We start from the raw sequence: 18,098 nt of genomic DNA, 5'->3' as shown, positions 1-18,098 counted from the left end.
GTTCCCTGCATCGAAGAGCAGTGAAGCCAGCAGGGCCCGCCTGAGACGCCCTGTGGGCTGGGAGAGGGCTCACCCACTGACTCTGTGACCTCCTTCTAAGGGGAAGAGGAGCATCTGTAGTCATCCTTGTGAGGTTTCATGGAGGTTGCGGGTGCAGCCCGCAGTCACACTGGGGACAGAATGTACAGACAGCCCTCTGTGGTGTTAACAGGCAGCAGCTGATGACATGACGCAAGGTGAGAGGCTGGAGGCGCTGCCCAGCACAGCCTGCGCAACCCGTCTGAGCACCACTGCACTCCCCTCCCCAGCGGCCTCGCCCAGCTTCCCTGGGCTGCCAGAGGCATCTTCCCCAAGGCTGACTCTGTCCACCTCTCTCTCCTGCCCAGAAACCCGCCAGGGGTCCTTACTGCCTCGGGGATAAAGGGGGGCTCCTGGGCGTCCAACCAGGCCCTTTGGAGCCTCTGATCTAGGATTCTCTTCCCAGAGCCCACCGTGGGACCTGAGGGAATTACTCATGCCTGGGTGGGGTGGGTGTGGAGGCTGAGCCAGGAAGGCAGGGAGGGGCCATTAGGAGGCACTAAGGATTCACAGTCATGGCTGCAAACACTCCACATCAAGCCTGTCCAATCTGCCGCAGCTGAACGGGGCTCAGGACGACTTTGGATACGGCCCGACACAAATTCATAAACTTCCTTAAAGAAAGGCTGAGCGCGGTGGCTCACGCCTATAATCCCAGCACTTTGGGAGGCCGAGGTGGGCGGATCACCTGAGGTCAGGAGTTTGAGACCAGCCTGGCCAATATGGTGAAACCCCATCTCTACTAAAAATTCAAAAATTAGCTGGGCATGGTGGTGCACGCCTGTAGTCCCAGCTACTCGGGAGGCTGAGGCAGGAGAATTGCTTGAACCTGAGAGGCAGAGTTTGCAGTGAGCTGAGGTCATACCCCTGCACTCCAGCCTGGCGACAGAGCAAGACTCTGTCTCAAAAACAAACAAACAAGCAAACAAAGAAACAAGAGCACCATCTCAATGGCCTCTGTGTGCCCAGCGCTTCCCTCACATCTGCTCAAATAGCTGCACGCGGCCTTGCTCCCCTCCTCACTGTGCCGATAAGGAAACTGAGGCTCAGAGTGGGCAAGAGACTCGCTCAGGGGCACCCGGTGAACTGAGGGAGGTGCCTGGACTTCATCTAAGCTGGTGTGGTTGGCAGAGGCCGGGCATCGCCCCTGAGCACAGAGATGTCCACAGAGGATGCAAAGCTGTCATATCCTGTCTGGGATGTGGACCAAGGAGGCCCCCTCTCTGGGAGGGGCAGTCTGAGGACACTCCTGTGGACTGGCAGCAGCAGCGCTTGGAAACTTGTTTGAAATGCGCCCCAGACCCACTCACCCAGAGCCGCTGGGGCTAGGCCTGGGGGCTGCAGGCGATTCTGCTGCACACTCCAGGTTGAGAGCCCCCGCTGTGGGCTCTACAGTGATGCCTGTGGTGCAGTTTCCCTCAAGGGCCTCTGCTGTTGGCCCGGATAGGCACTCACCTTCCTCCTATTCCCAGCACCACCCTCCACCTCTGGCCAGGGCGAAGCGGAGCGAGAGTGGAGGGAGGGAGGTTTGGGGACATTCGGGGTGTTGTCAAGTTTGGACAGCTGCCATGGCCAGTCCACCACCTCCCCTGTCTGAGCCAGGGGCAGATCAGACACTCATTAGCAGATTGTTACTCATCTGCTAACTGGGTACAACTTCCGCCCCACCACACAAGGCTGTGAGGCTAGGGTGGGATTCTGCACCGGGCGGGGTACGGGGTGCTCCATATCCCAGGTCTCCATCAGTTACCGCTATCGTGGGCCTGGCCCCGTCCCTCCCCAGTGTTCAGAGGATAGTCTCCTGACATGGCCTTGGATACCCGGCTCACTGGGTCGGGGAGCCTGAGGCTGGGATGCCAAGCCTTTGCACGGAGACTGTCCCAGAGGCCACCCCTCCCACCGGCACTTCTCACCTTTCTCCACCCTCACGCCCCACCCAGCCAGCCCAGGCTGCACACCCCTCAGGCACAGTGTTGGCACTGAGTCTAGCGACCGCTCGCTGGGAGGAAATGTTGGCCTGCATGGCTGAGTGACCTGAGTGCTGGGAGCAGGGGCTGGGGGAGATGGGATGTGGGGGGAATGGGTGCCCAGGCCAGGACAGAGTGCGCCCAAGCAACCCAGCCTCAGACGTCGGTTCTCCCTGACTACTCTGGGGCACAGAGGCAGGGCAGGGCCCAGGATGTCAGGCCCCACCCTGCAGCCATGACGTAGGGCTGAGGCCAGCCTGGCTTTGAACCCTACCCCCAAACCCTCGCAGGTGGGGCCAGGGCCATGAAGGGCTGGACCCCTATCTCCCTGGTGGCACAGTCACATCTTTGCCCCTAGGGTGCAGGGGATTCACTTGGAGGGTTTTAGAGCTCAGCAAGAATCAGTTTAGCCTGTGCCTGCTGGGGAGTGGGCGGGTTCTGCATGGTTTGCAGGCCCAGCACCCATCATGCCTGTCCTCAGGACTCAGCGCCCCTGGTGCAGGAGGAGAGGGTGACAGGGCTCCCCTGTGGGCTGCTGGCCTTGGAGGTTCCTCCCTTGGCTCTGGGCTTCTCCAGCTGTGGTCCCAGGGCAAGTCTCTTTCCCTCCCAGTCTCAGTATCTGTTCCCGTACATCCCCAGTGCTGTCCTGGGGCTGGAGGTCTCCAGGCCCCAGCTGGGGTGTGGCCAGTGTCAATGTGGCTGCAGTAAGAGGCTGTCTCCCCACCCCGGCACCTTCCTGCCCTCGGGCCCCGCAGCCCAGTGCACAGTGTCATGGCACATTCTAGGATGGAGCTCTCCCCTCACAAGCTCTGTGACCCTGGGCAGGCTCCTCAGCCTCTCCGTCCCTGGTTTCCTCCCTGTAAATGGGATAATATGCCATCTTTATAGGGTTTCCATGATTCAGTGAAACCATCTAGTTTCAGGCCAATTGCCTGGAGAGTGCCTGCTCATAGGACATGTGATGAGAGCTGAGCTAGGATTACGGCATAGCTCTCCAGCACAGTTGTGCGCTATACACACACATAGGCATTTTTGTCTTACCCACCACCGTACTAAGGAGGACTTTGTAAAAAGGGGCACACACTTTAGAGTTAATGTTTGTTACACAAAGGTGGCCCACGACAATTACTGCTCATTTAGCAAGTGTCTGGCAGCAGGACCTGCCCACCTCTGTGAACAGGAGCTGCCCCTTAGTGGGGTAAGGCTGTGCTGGCCACATGGCAGGACCTGGCCATCCCCAGAGCTTCCCAGCTGGAGGCTGCCAGCCGCTGCCCTCAGCAGTGAGGAGTCCTCAGAGGCTCTGGAGGTTACAACCCTGACCCTGTGCCTGAGATGCCAGCCCTGCCAGGCCTGTCTGTGTGCACAGCACCAGGGTTAAAGTGTGACCAAGTAGGGCAGGCGACAAGCAAGGTCCCCTGCGGTGGGCGGGCCGAGGGTGGTGCAGGCTGAACTCTGCCAGCTCAGGGTGGGCCCGATGACCTCAGCCCCGGGTGACACCGGTGGGCGTCGGGCGTGGCCTCAGACAGCTCCCTTCCTCCCGGGCTGGCTGCCAGGTCAACACTGGGAGGGACTAGCCTCGGTGTCGGCAGCAGTCCCATGCTCACGGCCTTTGGGTTCTTGCATGCGCCGTCCCCATCACCTGGCTGCCCCTCTCACTTCCGTCTCCACCTGTCCCGGGTCACCTGTCCTTCAAGCCAGAAATCAAGGACAGCACCGCCTGGCCGCAGTCCCGGGATGGGTGCTCCTAGTCACCTAGATCGGCACCCCCCTGAGCCCGATCCCCCTCCCGGCTCCGTGCGGGAGCAGAGCTCCCTGCGCCGGACCAGCAAGCGCCCGGACCTCGACTTCCCCTTCCGTGCGACGGGAAGCAAGCCTCTCTTCCCTATGAGCAGGGTGTCGGCTCCGCGCGGGCCCCAGCCCCTGGAACCTGCCTGGCTTTGCCTGGAGCCTCATTCTCTCCGGCTGTGCCGGGGGAGGCTGGAGGCTGCGGCGAGGGGGACAGGAGTGTCGCCCGGGCTCCTCCGCCCTCGGCAGCCGAGGGACGTGGTCGGGCGTTCGTTTCCCGGCCGGGAGGGGGCGCTGGAGCACGGGAAACCCGGGGCCGTCAGCACCGCCCCTCCGGCCGACGCCCCGCCTCCGGCCGCGTTTCCCGCGGCCCGGTCCCGCTCCACTCCGCGGCGGCTCCTCTCCGCACCTCCCATTAGGAGGGCAGACCCTTACCCCGAGCCGGAGGCCGAGTCCGCGCAGTCGGGGTCCCGCGGAGCGGCGGAGCATCGCTCTGCGCCGGGCAGGGCCTGCTCCGCGCCCCGGGGCTGCCCCTGTGTGTGGAGCCTCTCAGGACGACATCCAAAAACTCTGGGCCGGCGCGGGGCTCACGCCGGGAATCCCAGCACTTTGGGAAGCCGAGGCGGGCGTATCACCTGAGGTCAGGCGATCGAGAGCAGCCTGAGCAACATGGTGAAACCCCGTCTCTACTAAAAATACGAAATTAGCCGGGCGTGGTGGCGGGCGCCTGTAATCCCAGCTATTCAGGAGACTGAGGCAGGAGAATCGCTTGAACCCGGGAGGCGGAGGTTGCCGTGAGCTGAGATCACGCCACTCTGCACTCCAACCTGGGCGACTGAGAGAAAAACAAACAAACAAAATAACTCACCAAAAAATAAAATCTGGAACCGGATTTTTTTTTTTTTTTTTTTTTTTGATAGGGTCTTGCTCTGTAACCGAAGCAGGAATGCGGTGATGCGATCACGGCTCAATGCAACCTCAACCTCTCTGGGCTCAAGTGATCCTCCCACCTTAGCCTCCCAAATAGCTGGAACTAGAGGCGCCACCACTCCTGGCTCTTTTTTTTTTTTTTTTTTTTTTTTTTTTTTTTTTTTTTTTGAGACAGAGTCTGCCTCTATCATCCAGGCTGGAGTGGCTCGATCTTGGCTCACTGCAACCTCCACCTCCCGGGTCCAAGCAATTCTTCTGCCTCAGCCTCCCGACTACAGGCGTGTGCCACCATGCCTCGTTAATTTTTGTATTTTCAGTAGAGACAGGGTTTCACCATGTTGCTCACTCAGGCTGGTCTTGATCTCCTGACCCAGATGATCCACCTGCATCGTCCTCCCAAAGTGCTGGGATTACCGGCGAGAGCCACCGTGCTCGGCTAATTTTTTTTTTTTTTTTTTTAGACGGAGTCTCACTCTGTCGCCCAGGCTGGAGTGCAGTGGCACGATCTCGGCTCACTGCAAGCTCCGCCTCCCGGGTTTATGCCATTCTCCTGCCTCAGCCTCCCGAGTAGCTGGGACTACAGGCGCCCGCCACCACACCCGGCTATTTTATTTTTAATAGAGACGGGGTTTCACTGTGTTAGTTAGCCAGGATGATCTCGTGACCTCCTGATCCACCCATCCCAGCCTCCCAAAGTGCTGGGATTACAGGCATGAGCCACCGCGCCCGGCCAATTTTTGTATTTTGAGTAGAGACGGTGTTTCATCATCTTGGCCAGGCTAGTCTTCAACTCCAGACCTCGTGATCCACCCGCCTCGGCATCCCAGAGTGTTGGGATTACAGGTGTGAGCCACTGCGCCCAGCCTACTTTTTTTTTTTTTTTTTTAAATAATACTTTTTGTAGAGATGGAGGGATCTCACTATGTTGCCCAGGCTGGTCTCGAACTCCTGGGCTCAAGTGATCTACCCGCCTTGGCCTTCCAAATTACAGTGGCGAGCCACTGCTCCCGGCCATAAAAAACCCCTCTGAAACCAGATGATTTATAATACATCCAGAAAGAAACATCTGGAAACTGCTGTCAACCAACACTTAGGGCTGGGGATTTAGTGTGGGAGAAGACAGCTGGAAGTCCCCGCACCAGGGCTTCCTAGCAGCATGAGACAGTCCCAGGAGGGGCTGGAGGCTTCCTCCAGTCACCTTCTTCTTTCACTCTCCATTCACCCCCCAGGCCCCTCCAACCTCCACCAGGGTCATTTATTTAGGACCCCCTGCCTGCCAGTCTGCCAAGGGGCACAGGAGTTGGTCCTCGACCTGCCTTGTCAGAGGATCAGCACGAGGACAGAGCATAGGGCCACAGTGCTCACATGGCCTGGCCTGGTGGCATGAGCCTGTGCAGTCCCAGCTACTCCAGAGGCCGAGGTGGGAGGATCTCTTCAGCCTAGGAGTTCGAGGCCAGTTTGGGAAACAGCAAGGCTGCATTTGTTTAAAAAGAAAAAAGAAAGAAAAAAAAGAAAGAAACATGTAGCAGAGAGGAAGGAAGGAGGGAAGGATAGGAAGGGGAGGGAGGGAGTAAGAGGAAGGGAGGGAGGGAGAGAGGGGAGGAAGGGAGGAAGGGAGGAAGGAAGGAACAATTATATGTAGCAGGTACGTGCAGATAAAAGGAAGGAAGGGAGGGAGGGAGAGAGGGGAGGAAGGAAGGGAGGGAGGGAGGGAGGGAGGAGCAATTATATGTAGCAGGTACATGCAGATAAAACGAAGGAAGGAAGGGAGGGAGGGAGAGGGGAGGAAGGAAGGGAGGGAGGGAGGGAGGGAGGGAGGGAGGAAGGAAGGAAGGAAGGAAGGAAGGAAGGAGGGAAGGAAGGAAGGAAGGAATATATGTAGCAGAGGCATGCAGGTAAACACCTAAGTGGTGTATTGTCATGGCACAGTCCTCGATGTTGCCCAGCGAGTCTGTGGTGTCTTACTCCAGGACGGTCACAAGAGGGTGCCAAGAGCAAGCCTTTCTGGCCCAGGGCCAGGCTTTCTGCTTCCAGCGGAGCACCCCAGCAGATGCTCATTCCACCCTCACCTCCGTTCTTTTTTTTTTTTTTTTTTTTTTTTTTTTGAGACGATCTCACTTTATCACCCAGGCTGGAAAATGCAGTAGGGCAATCACGGCTCACGGTAGCCTCGACCTCCTGGGCTCAAGTGATCCTCCCAACTCAGCCTCCTGAGTAGCTGGGATTACCAGCATGCACCACCACACCCAGATACTTTTTTTCATATTTTTTGTGGTCCCACTATATTGCCTAGGCTGGTCTTGAACTCCTGGGCTTAAGTGATCCTCCTACTTCAGCTACCCAAAGTGCTGAGATTATAGGCATGAGCCACCGTGCCCAACCTGTTCAAGCTTTGGAAGGTGTGGAGGCTGGGGAGCAGGGCTGGAAGAGGGTAACGATAGCCTCAGTGCAGCCAGAGGATGTCAGGGATGATGCTCCTTCACTTAGTCCACCTCATGCCCTTACTGCATTGGCAGGGATAGGGAGGCCCAGAGAGGGTCAGGGGCTCCATAGACACACAGCAGACATTGGGCATGGCCAAGCACAGCTCCTGCCTCTGGATCTGCCAGTCTCCTGTGGAGAAAGGCCCATGGTGGTGGCAGGAGAGAGGGGGAGAAGCAGCATTTCCGAGGCTCGAGGCAAAAACAGGCCCTGAGGCCAACTGTGCAGCTCTGCTATGAGCTCCAGGCCTGTCTTTACAGATGCTCCCTGCCCCAGCTGCCATGGCTTGGTGCCTCAAGGGGCTTCAGCACCTCCCGAGCACCCCACGCCCCATTGAGAGCAAGCCCTAGAAGCTGGGAGGCCCCTGCCCGCCAACACTTTGGATGACAACTAACACCTTAGGTGATAGTTACCACTTGCACTAACAAGTTGGGAGAGCAATTTCTGCCCAAGTGGCAAGGGGGTGGGGTGGCCTTTTGGGGGATAGGGCAGTGGAAAGGGAGCATGCCAGCTGACTTTCCTGACATGAGGGTGTCTGGGTCTTCAGAGGGTGCAGTTGCAGTCACAGTGATCAGGGTGTCAGGTTTCGGACCTACTCTGGCATTGGTGTGTGACACTAAGGCAGGCCCCTGTCCTTCTGGTCTATGCTCTTGCCTGCAGTAGTGTACAGATGTGGGGAGCCCCTTCTCAGAACGTAGCTGACTGGGGTTCTTGCCTGCCCCAAACCCTCTCAGAACTCCTTGTTGCCCCTACAACAGGGATTGGCCTCTCTGCCAGGCATTCTCAGCCTTGCACAATCTCTGCTACCTTCTTTATCCAGTCCCACCTCCCTCTATGCCCACATCTTCAGGTCTCCCGAGCTGCAGCCACAGTGCCCAGGTCAGGCCTCCACTCACCCTGCTGTGATGCCCCCTTGCCCATCCTCCTCCCGGAGAACTTGTGCAAAGAGCTCCATCCATCCCACATCCAGGAGAATCCAATTCACATTTTCACACAGACACTTCTCTGCCTGACCTGGTTCTCCGTTTTGGACCATTGGATCATGAATTTGGATTGGGTCTTAGTTCTCTCAATGATCCCAGAATCTAGCATTGACATGGAGTCAAAAATGCTTAATATTAGTATTTATTAATACATGAATGTTTTGTTTATGAATGAATGGGCAAAAGAATGGTGAGAAGATGGATGGATGAATGGCGGGGATAGGTGGTGGTGAGATGAAGTGAGAATGGTGGACTGATGTTTATGTATATAGATAATATAAGAATGTAACTTAAGGGTAATAGATGAACACATGGATGAGTTAATTATTAGGTGACTGGCTGACTGGTGGGGGACGAATAACTGTCTGGGTGAGTGATAGTGGAAGAATGATGGAAGTAATGATGGAATGAGTATGTGGTGGGTAGAAGAATGTATGGATAATGATTGGATGGGCACTGGAAGCATGGTAGAGGGTGATCCTAGATGGTGGATGGATATAATATGATGGATGGTAGATGCATCTATGTAGTTGGTGACTGATTAAGTGATGAAGAATAGATAAATACACTGTAGATTGATAGATGGAAAATGGATGGACATGGATGCTGAATTGATGGATTGATGGATACCACATGAATCCATACATAGTGAATATAAACTGCAGGCAATAAGTATTAATAGTAGATGGTGGATGCTTAGTGGGTAGATACATCATGGAAGTGTGGGTGGATGGTGGATAAATAGAGGTGGATGATTGTGATGGATCTATCCACAGAGAATGGATGGGCAGATGGGACAGAAATACCAATGAGTATATGACTGATGGATGGATCATGAGTGGCGGACAAGTAAATGGTGGCTGCCTGGTGCATGAATGGGGACTGGATGGCAAATAAATGAATGATTGCTAGCTGGATGAATAATGGGTTGTGTGCTGTGGAGGTATAGATAGATGGATGTGGATAGATAACAACTGGATGGAATCTGGATGATGAATGATGAATGGATGTTGAACGGATGGATGAAGGTTAAACAGCAGATGGCTACAACTTGGAAATGTGATGCATGAAAGGTGAATGTGGGTGGGTAGATGGAGAGGTGGTAAATGGATGCTTTAATGTATAGATGGAGGAAGGTGGATACATAGCAAGTGGACAGTCAATGGATGTTGAATGAAGATGAATACTGAATGGAGAGTGAATAATGAATGTGGGATGGTGCATGAATACTGACCAGATGGATGGTGAGTGGATTGTAATGGTGGATGGATAATGGCAAATAAATGCTCACTGCTGTCTCTCTACTCTGTCCTCAGCACCTAGAACAATGTTTGGCACATAGAAGGCAGCCAATATTTTTTTTCTAGAATGGGTGAATATGAATGGATGCTAAATGGTATTTGGATGGATTTTGGATGAATAGTGAATTTTGGCTGGATGACGGGTGGATAGATAGAGAATGTTGTGAGATGGACAATGAATGAATAGGTATGTGGTGGATGTGGATAAGAGATGGTGATGGTAGTCTGGGTGTGGTGGCTCATGCCTATAATCCCAGCACTTTGGGAAGCCATGGATGGTGGATCACCTGAGGTCAGTAGATAGAGACCAGCCTGACCAACATGGTGAAACCCTGTCTCTACTAAAAATACAAAAATTAGCTGGGTGTGGTAGCAGCCACCTATAATCTCAGTTACTTAGGAGGCTGAGGTAGGAGAACTGCTTGAACCCAGAGGCAAAGTTTGCAGTAAGCTGAGACTGCGCCATTGCAATCCAGCCTGGGTGACAGAGCGAGACTCTGCCTCAAACAAACAAACACCAAAAAACAGATGGTGATGGTAGATGGTTGGTGGATGGATACAGGAATACAGTTCATAGAAATATGAATGGATAGCAAATGGTGAAAGACTGGTGGCTGAATTGTAGATGGATGAATGGTAGCTGATTTGATGGAGGTTAATGGGATAAATGAATAGTAAATAGATTGATGATTCACAATTAGATATGTGGATGGAGATGTGAATGGTAGATGGATGTGTTAAATATCTGATGGAAAGCTGTTACACAGTGAGTGATGGATGGATAGGTGGTGGATGGATGGTTGGTGAATGAATGTTGGATTGATGGGTATTTAGTGGTGTACTGATGCTTGGTAAATGATGGGTGCTGGTGGTGAATGGATGGGTGCATGATGGATGGGCAGTGATTGGATAGAGAATGGTGACTGGAGATGGATGGTTAATGGACATTGGATACCAGATGGTGGTTGAATGGTGGATTGTGAATGGATGGCTGGTGGTTGCATGAGGGAAGGTAGATGGTAGATTGTGGATGGGATGGATGTTGGGTTATCGAAGGCAGATGGTGAACTGTGGATGGGATGGATGTTGGATTATTGAAGGCACATGGTGGGCTGTGGATGGGATGGATGTCGGGTTATCGAAGGTAGATGGTGGACTGTGGACGGGATGGATGTTGGGTTATTGAAGGCACATAGTGGACTGTGGATGGGATGGATGTTGGGTTATTGATGATAGATGGTGGACTGTGGATATGATGGATGTTGGGTTATTGATGGTAGATGGTGGACTGTGGACGGGATGGATGTTGGGTTATTGATGATAGATGGTGGATTGTGGATGGGATGATGGGATGGATGTTGGGTTATTGAAGGCAGATGGTGGACTGCGGATGGGATGAATGTTGGGTTATTGAAGGTAGATGGTGAATTGTGGACGGGGTGGATATTGGGTTATTGATGGTAGATGGTGGACTGTGGGCGAGAAGGATGTTGGGTTACTGATGGTGGATGATGGATGGCAGATGGTGGGTCTCAGATGGTGGCAGGATGGCAAAAGATAGATGAATAGCTGTGAATGGTAGATAGACAGTGGCTGGACTGTAGATATTGAATGGAAGTGGGATGTTAGATAATTGATGGTGGAGGTTCCTGGTTGCAGGCTGGGAATTACATGGACCAGAGATTATGCACCTTGGCTTTAGGTGTCAGGTCTGTGCACTGGACTGAACCAGACAGCTTGTCCCAGGGCTGTTTTGCTCCTTTTTGGGAATGGAACTGGAAGTGAAGATGAGAGGGGGGTTGCGGGGTGATCCCGCCCTTCCTGCAGCCCATCCCAGTTTGGTTTTTTTTTTTTTTTTTTTTTTTTTAGACGGAATCTCGGTCTGTCACCCAGGCTGGAATGCAGTGGCTCCATCCTGGCTCACTGCAACCTCCGCCTCCCGGGTTCAAGCGATTCTCCTGCCTCAGCCTCCAGAGTAGCTGGGACTACAGGCACCTGCCACCGCGCCTGACTAATTTTTCTTTTTTGTGTATTTTTAGTAGACACGGGATTTCACCATATTGGTCAGGCTAATCTCGAACTCCTGACCTCAGGTCATCTGCCCGCCTCGGCCTCCCAAAGTGCTAGGATTAACAGGCGTGAGCCACTGCGCCCAGCAGTTGCTTTTTTTTTTTTTTTTTTTTTTTTTTTTTTGGCCTTTTTACTCCTCTCTTATTCCCCAACAGGAGGGAGTCCTCTTTCCATGTATCTGGCCCCACCGAATTCTGCACCTCAAATTTCTGGACGCCAATCTTGAGGCTCAGTCTCAAGTGGCCGGGGGCAGGTCCTTGGGGAGGAGTCGACTTAAGGGAAGATGAGGCCGGGCCCTATCGGGGGGCTGGAGCTGGGAGGGCGGAGGCGCCGAGGGCGGGCGGCCAGACCCGTGGAGGGCGAGTGCGAGGGAGGCCGGGAGAGCGCGCGTGGGCGGGGAGCGCGGAGAGGAGGGCGAGCCGGGCGAGCGCGGAGCCAGCAGAGCGCGGAGGCCCCAGCGCCAGCACCCGCGCGGGCGGTGAGTATGAGTGTGAGTGTGGCGCAGGGTCGTCCCGTCCCCAGCCTGGCCCCGGCAGTGCGGGTCCCAGGCGCGCCCTGACGGCCAGGTGCGGGGTGGTTGGGAGAGGGAGGAGCATGGGGGGATTTGGGGAGTTCTGAGTCCAGTTCCCTGGGGAAGGGGACAGCGTGGGTTCGCAGGGTCAGCCCGGCTGTGGGACGCCATGCCTCCACGCGCTTTTGCCCCCGGGGCTGTGCCCGGCAAGACCTGGGATCCCGCGGCGCTGGGGGTGGTGGGCGCCCTCTATGTGTGGTGCCCCAGCTGGCACTGGACCCTGGCGCTGGGCAGGGCAAGGCAGCCCTTGGGCACTTGTTTCCTGATTGCCTGCTCCCTCCCCACCCGCCCCCACCTGCCCCCACCTGGCTCAAGCAGACAGCTCTATCATCTGCCTCTGTCATTCTCTCTCTCTGGGCCAAGTGTCATCTGCGGGTCTGTTTCTGTCTCTCTCTCTCTCTTCTCCTCTGTCTCCAGCTCAGTCACCTCTCGCCTGGTCTCTGTGGCAATATTTTTCTTGCCTCTCCCTCTGCCTCCTTCCCAAGTCTGGCTGGGTCTCTGTCCTGGCTGCCCTGGGTTCTGGGGTCCTGGGATGGGATCCAGGAGAGGCTTGATGGAGGGCTGGACCTAGGGGCACTGAGACATCCCTGGGCTCTGGGGTTGGGCAGAGGAACCAGAGGGTGCGGCTTCGCTGCCCCGAGAGGCCTCCTGCACTGTGTGCCCTCCTAGCCCTCCCTGGGCCCTCGGTGGGACCCCAGCTGACCTGAGTGGGGTGTTTGGTGAAAGAAACCTCATTTCTCAGAATAGCAGCCCTCTGCTTTGCTGGCAGCCACGGGACCACCCTCACCCACCCCAGCAGGACGTCACAGGTATTCCATCCTGCTGGTCTCTGTTCTCCTACTGCCCCGTCCCCTTCCTGCAGGGCTGCCCCTGCCCATGGCCCTCTGCTGCCTGCATGCCAGCCACTGCCTGACCCAACCCCCATTTCTGCCTCTGACCTGGGTGTGGCCCCAAGAACCCACACGGCAGGTGAAGGGTCTGGCTGGTGCCGACTCCTGGCAGGGGCTCTCTTCCCAGAACCCTTGCTGCCAGGGCTCCAGCGGGGCTCCCTCTGCTGTGGCCAGCCTGAGTGGGCATGGCCAAGTGCAGGCAGGATGTCAGTTTCCCTTGGGCTGTGGGTGCTGAGGGCCTGGCCCCGGGGTGTGCAGGGTGCGTGTTCTCAAGGAGGAAATGGGCACCTTGGTCTCTGGCTGACTTGAACCCAGTCCCTACTACTACCAGCCTCCTGTCTCAGAAACCCATTTAGGTCCCTTGGACGCTCTGTGTCCTTCCTGAACTGTTCCTGTCTCAGAATGCGCTTCTGTCCTCCCAGCTGGCCTGGCTACCTCCTGCTCATCCCTCAGGCCTCAGATCAGCGGACTTCTTCCAGGAAGCCTTTCCAGGTCTCCCCTCCTGCCTGTGCCCTCTTGCAGGCACACTATGCGGCCAGGGTCCAGTGCCCCCTCTGGCAGCGGGCTCAGGCAGGGAGCAGTGCAATACAGGTCCAGCTGGAGCCACGGGCACTGGGCCTGGGCTGGGGTGGAGTGGGGTGGGCTCAGTGCCTGAAGCCTTCGGGGGAGGGTAGATCCAGCATCAGGCCAACAGCAGACACCCCATTTCTGCTCCCAGTCCTAGTGCAGCTTAGTGGCGCAGTGGCAGCAGCAGCATGAGCACCCCCCGGCCTGCTTCACCACAGCCAGGCACTGCTGAGGGGGCTGGAGGCCCAGCAGGGAAGGTACGTGCTTGGGACTTTGGGGGTTCGGGAGGGAGCAAGTCTCAAACTCTGTCCCATGACTTGGGGCATGCCCTGCCTTGCTGCTGGCCTCAGTTTACCCATCTGGGTGGGGGAGATCATTGCTCATTTATTTTTTTATTTATATTTGACATGGAGTCTTGCTCTATCACCCAGGCTAGAGTGTAATGGCGCGATCTTGGCTCACTGCAGCCTCCGCCTCTGGGGTTCAAGCAATTCTCCTGCCTCAGCCTCTGGAGTAGCTAGGATTACAGGTGCCCACCACTATACCCGGTTACTTTTGTATTTTTAGTAGAGACAGGGTTTTGCTGTGTTGGCCAGGAGGGTCTTGAACTCCTGACCTCAGGTGATCCACCCGCCTTGGCCTCCCAAAGTGCTGGGATTACAGGCGTGAGCCACTGTGCCCAGCTCGTTCTCTTTTATAAAAATATAAAGGATAAAACAATTGAAGGCCAGCATTCCTTGCTTACTGAGCACCCCTTCCTGACCTGAGGACCGCAGGGATTGTCCCCCAAGGCACGCTTTGCTCTCTGCTGAGTGAGGAAATGCCAGGGTTCCCTGCCCCTAGCGTCACATTTCGGTGGGGGATGGGGTGGTGCTGATGAAACTTAAAAAAACCAAGCTCCCTATACAGGGTTGCAGCCTTAGTATTCTGAGTGCTAGAGCCCAGCTAGAGCCCAGCCGTTCTCCTTGTCAGGGAGCGGTGGGGCCAGAGAGGGGAACCAGCCTGGAGTGACATAGGGACCAGTCTGGAACTTGGGGTTGCAGACACAACCTCCCAGGCAGGGTGGACAGAGGTGAGCACCAGGCCTCAGAGCTGCAAACACTGCTGGCCTGGACCTCGTTCACCCCAGTGGGCAGACTTGGAGAGGAGCGCCCTTGGTTGGGGGCAGGAAGGAGAATGGCACATGGGGAGGGAGAGCAGGCTGGGGAATGAGCCCCTGGACTGGTAATGCCAGCATGAGGGTGGCCCCCGGGAGGGTCCAGCCTTTGGGGTAGGGATGGGGTCCCTGCTCTGCTGTCCTCTGACAACTCCTTCATTCCACAGACATCTCAGTCCAGTGACACCTGTTCTCACACTTGAGGGTCGCCTGTGGTCCTTGGTTAAAAGAGAGTCTGGGCTGGAGCTCAGGAATGTGTACTGTTCAGGGATCTTGCCGCAGTGGCTGAGGGCCGTTCAGCTAAGTCCCCCCTGCTGCGTGGCTGTCCTTCCTCGAGGCCCTTGTGCCCTTTTGGGAAGGTGGAGCCAGCAGCTGCCCTTCTAGGTGAAGAGAAGGGAGACAGGGAGCTCCAGGCAGGAGCATCTACCTGAGCACAGGCGTGGGGGTGGGACAGGGCAGGCAAGTCAGGGCCACTGGGGTGCGGAGGCACAGAGTTCTGCACGTAGCACTGCAGCCTCAAAGGCCTTGAATGGGAGGTGGAGATGCTGAGGGCACCGGGAAGGCCTGGGGATGCAGCCCCCGCACACTCCTGTGAGCACTGAACAATGAACCAAGAGCGAGCCCAGAGCCAGCCGCTTGGGTTGCCATGGCAACTGCTTCCCAGCTCCTCTGAGCCTGGAGGAGGCCAAGGGCCCAGCAGGGAAGACCCCAGGAAGGGGCTGGCAGGAATCCGGGTGCAGGAGGCAGCTGGGGGTGCGCAGAAGCCTGGGCTCATTCCTGGTGACCTTGGCCTCTCTGGCCTCTGGCTCTGGCTGTGCAGTGGGCTCCTGGAGCTGAGCACAGCTGCATCCTGTGGTGCCTCCTGAGAGCTGTGACCCCAAGAGCTGAGCACCCTACCCCCAGGGTTGGGACCTGGTAGGGCCTGGGACCCGTCTCAGGGATGTTCCTGTGCAAACACACATGTGCCCATCCTTGCCCTAGGGACTGGGTGGGAAGGGTCTCTGATCCCCCTAGTGGGGCAGTGTGCGGGACGGGGGTAGGAGGGAACAGGAGTACCAGGCCGGGCATGGCCGTGCTTCTGCCCATCCTCCCTGCAGGCTGTGGCGGGTGCCCGGGAGAAGGGCCCTCGACTGGGCCAGCGGCTGCCCTCAATCGTGGTGGAGCCCAGTGAGGCGGACCCTGTGGAGAGCGGGGAGCTGCGCTGGCCCCTGGAGAGTGCCCAGAGGGGCCCCTCTCAGAGCCAGGCTGCTGCTGGTAAGTGAGGGCACCTGTGGGGGTGTTGAGAGGAGGAAGTGGCCACTGCCAGGGTCAGAAGCAGGGCATGCTTCCTGCGGCTCTGGCAGACAAGGCCTTCCTGCCTCCTGCCTGTTCACACTCCATCCTCTGCCCGCCTTGGAGCCTCTGCCTGGGGCTCTAGGTGCTGCCTGGCCTTGACCCCCCTCCCTAGCACCGTCCTCCCTCCCACCAGCAAGTGAGGTCCCTCATCCACTCTCAGTCGCAGGCCTGGGCACGGGAGGTGCACGTTGCATACTTGTTGAATGAGTGATGCCACATTCTCGCCCCTCATCATCCAGTGCTTGCTCGTTGTCATCACCTTTGGAGCAAGTGTGCCTTGCTCACTAGGGCCTGGGAGGCTGTGAGGGTGCAGGTGTACGTGGTGGGGGATGGGCTGGCCTGTTGGCAGGCTCTATCCTGCTGCAGGTGCCCTGCTTAAAGGCTGAAAGCAGGCCAGGCGCAGTGGCTCATGCCTGTAATCCCAGCACTTTGGGAGGCTGAGGCAGGCGGATCACTTGCAGTCAGGAGTTCGAGACCAGCCTGGCCAACATGGTGAAACCCCGTCTCTACTAAAAATATAAAAATTAGCCAGGCATGGTGGCGGGCGCCTGTAATCCCAGCTACTCAGGAGGCTGAGGCAGGAGAATCGCTTGAACCCTGGAGGCGGAGGTTGCAGTGAGCTGAGATCACGCCACTGTACTCCAGCCTGGGCGATAGAGTGACTCCGTCTCAAAAATAAATAAGTAAAGGCTGAAACTTCGGGAGAATTGTGTGAGCAGAAGGGGGCAGCCGGGGCCAGGCCAGGCAGGAGAGGCAGCAGGCTGGGCCATGGGGACCTTGTGGACGGCTCTGAGGGCCACTGCAGACTGAGCAAGGGGCATGAGCTGTGCCCTGGGAGATGTTGTCCCCTGGAGACCCCTGGGAGTCCCTGAGGAGGAAGTGAATTCGGCCACAGCTGGCGCTGCTCAGCACCTTGTCTGCCCTCTCCCATCCCCAGACCTCAGCCTGTACTGGCCAGGAAACCCCCTTTTCAGTGTGGCCAGAAGAGGTTATCTGTCTGGACCCATAACCCCCACCTCTGCCCAAAGCCCCCTCGACCTCTTGTCAGTTTCTGCCCAGGGCCCAAGACAGCATCAGGGACCACCCCTTGGGTAAACCCTGGGACTTGGGCTCTGGGGAGGTCCTTGAGTCTGCCCTGGACTTCCCTTCCCTCTGCCACCCCTTCATCTGGTGGATGTGGGAGCTGCCCCTGCTTGCAGAGCCCAGCCTCATTCTGCCTCCCTGGCCAAGCACCCCTCCTGCTTCTCATCACCCAAGGGGACCTCCTGGCCTGCCCCAGCCCAGTTGCCTGCCAGAGGCTCATTTCAGGCCCCTGGGATCCTCTCAGGCTGCAGTACCCCCCACAACCAACACGGCCGCCTTTATGTTTCTGCAGCCTCCTCCCCGAGTCTGCCTGGAGAACCAGGGAAAGCTGCAGATGGCTGCTGGCAGAGAGTGTGCCTGCTCTGAGGACCCAGCAGCCCCGGCCCGGGGATAGGACAAGGATGTGGCTGGGCTCTGCTGTCTGACTGCTGAGGGCTTCTGCCCCAGGGTGGCCAGGCTGGTGCACAGGAGGGCCGGGCCTGCCTAGCCGGGAGAGTCCAGAGGCTGCTTCCTGTCTCGCCAGGCCTGACCAGCACTGCAGCCCTGCCCTCTCCTGCCCATGGCCCAGGTCTGGATCACACCCCGCTTTGTTCCGTGGTTTGAAGCAGAAATAAAGGCACTTCCTGGTGGCCAGCAGGCACACTTGATGGGGATGCAAGAGACTGAGGACAGTTTGGGTTCTGCCTGTAGCCTTCCAGGTGAGGGCCTCAGCTCCAAGCCCAGGCTGGTCAGTCCAGAGCACCTCTTAGGTGACCACTTGCACATGGCACTGGGGCAGGCTGGGCAGGGCTGAGTTGGCTCTGTGGCTGGTGCCTCTGCCCAGGGACCCTCTCTCTGCTTCGGCCAAGGCTGCCCAAGGCAGAACCAGCCTCCTCCAGGCGGCCTCCCAACCCTCCGTGGG

The 18,098-nt window shown here is 56.9% G+C and overlaps 1 protein-coding gene across 1 annotated transcript in view; it reads left to right on the top strand.

Annotated features, from left to right (window-relative positions):
- The window catches only part of LBHD2 (LBH domain containing 2), a 151,720-nt gene extending 133,891 nt beyond the window's left edge, over positions 1 to 17,829 (top strand). Inside the window, exons 2-7 of the mRNA XM_050798457.1 lie at positions 11,944 to 12,073; positions 12,909 to 12,975; positions 13,401 to 13,548; positions 13,775 to 13,880; positions 15,877 to 16,033; positions 17,490 to 17,829. Coding sequence (XP_050654414.1) covers positions 13,812 to 13,880; positions 15,877 to 16,033; positions 17,490 to 17,563 — 300 coding nt within the window. The 5' untranslated portion in view covers positions 11,944 to 12,073; positions 12,909 to 12,975; positions 13,401 to 13,548; positions 13,775 to 13,811 and the 3' untranslated portion in view covers positions 17,564 to 17,829. The remainder of the gene's footprint in view (positions 1 to 11,943; positions 12,074 to 12,908; positions 12,976 to 13,400; positions 13,549 to 13,774; positions 13,881 to 15,876; positions 16,034 to 17,489) is intronic.
- The last annotated feature ends 269 nt before the right edge of the window (positions 17,830 to 18,098 follow it).

This window comes from Macaca thibetana, chromosome 7 (assembly GCF_024542745.1).
Source record: "Macaca thibetana thibetana isolate TM-01 chromosome 7, ASM2454274v1, whole genome shotgun sequence".
Taxonomy (NCBI): domain Eukaryota; kingdom Metazoa; phylum Chordata; class Mammalia; order Primates; family Cercopithecidae; genus Macaca; species Macaca thibetana.
Note: the sequence above shows the minus strand (reverse complement) of the source record. Positions and strands in the feature narration are given on the sequence as shown.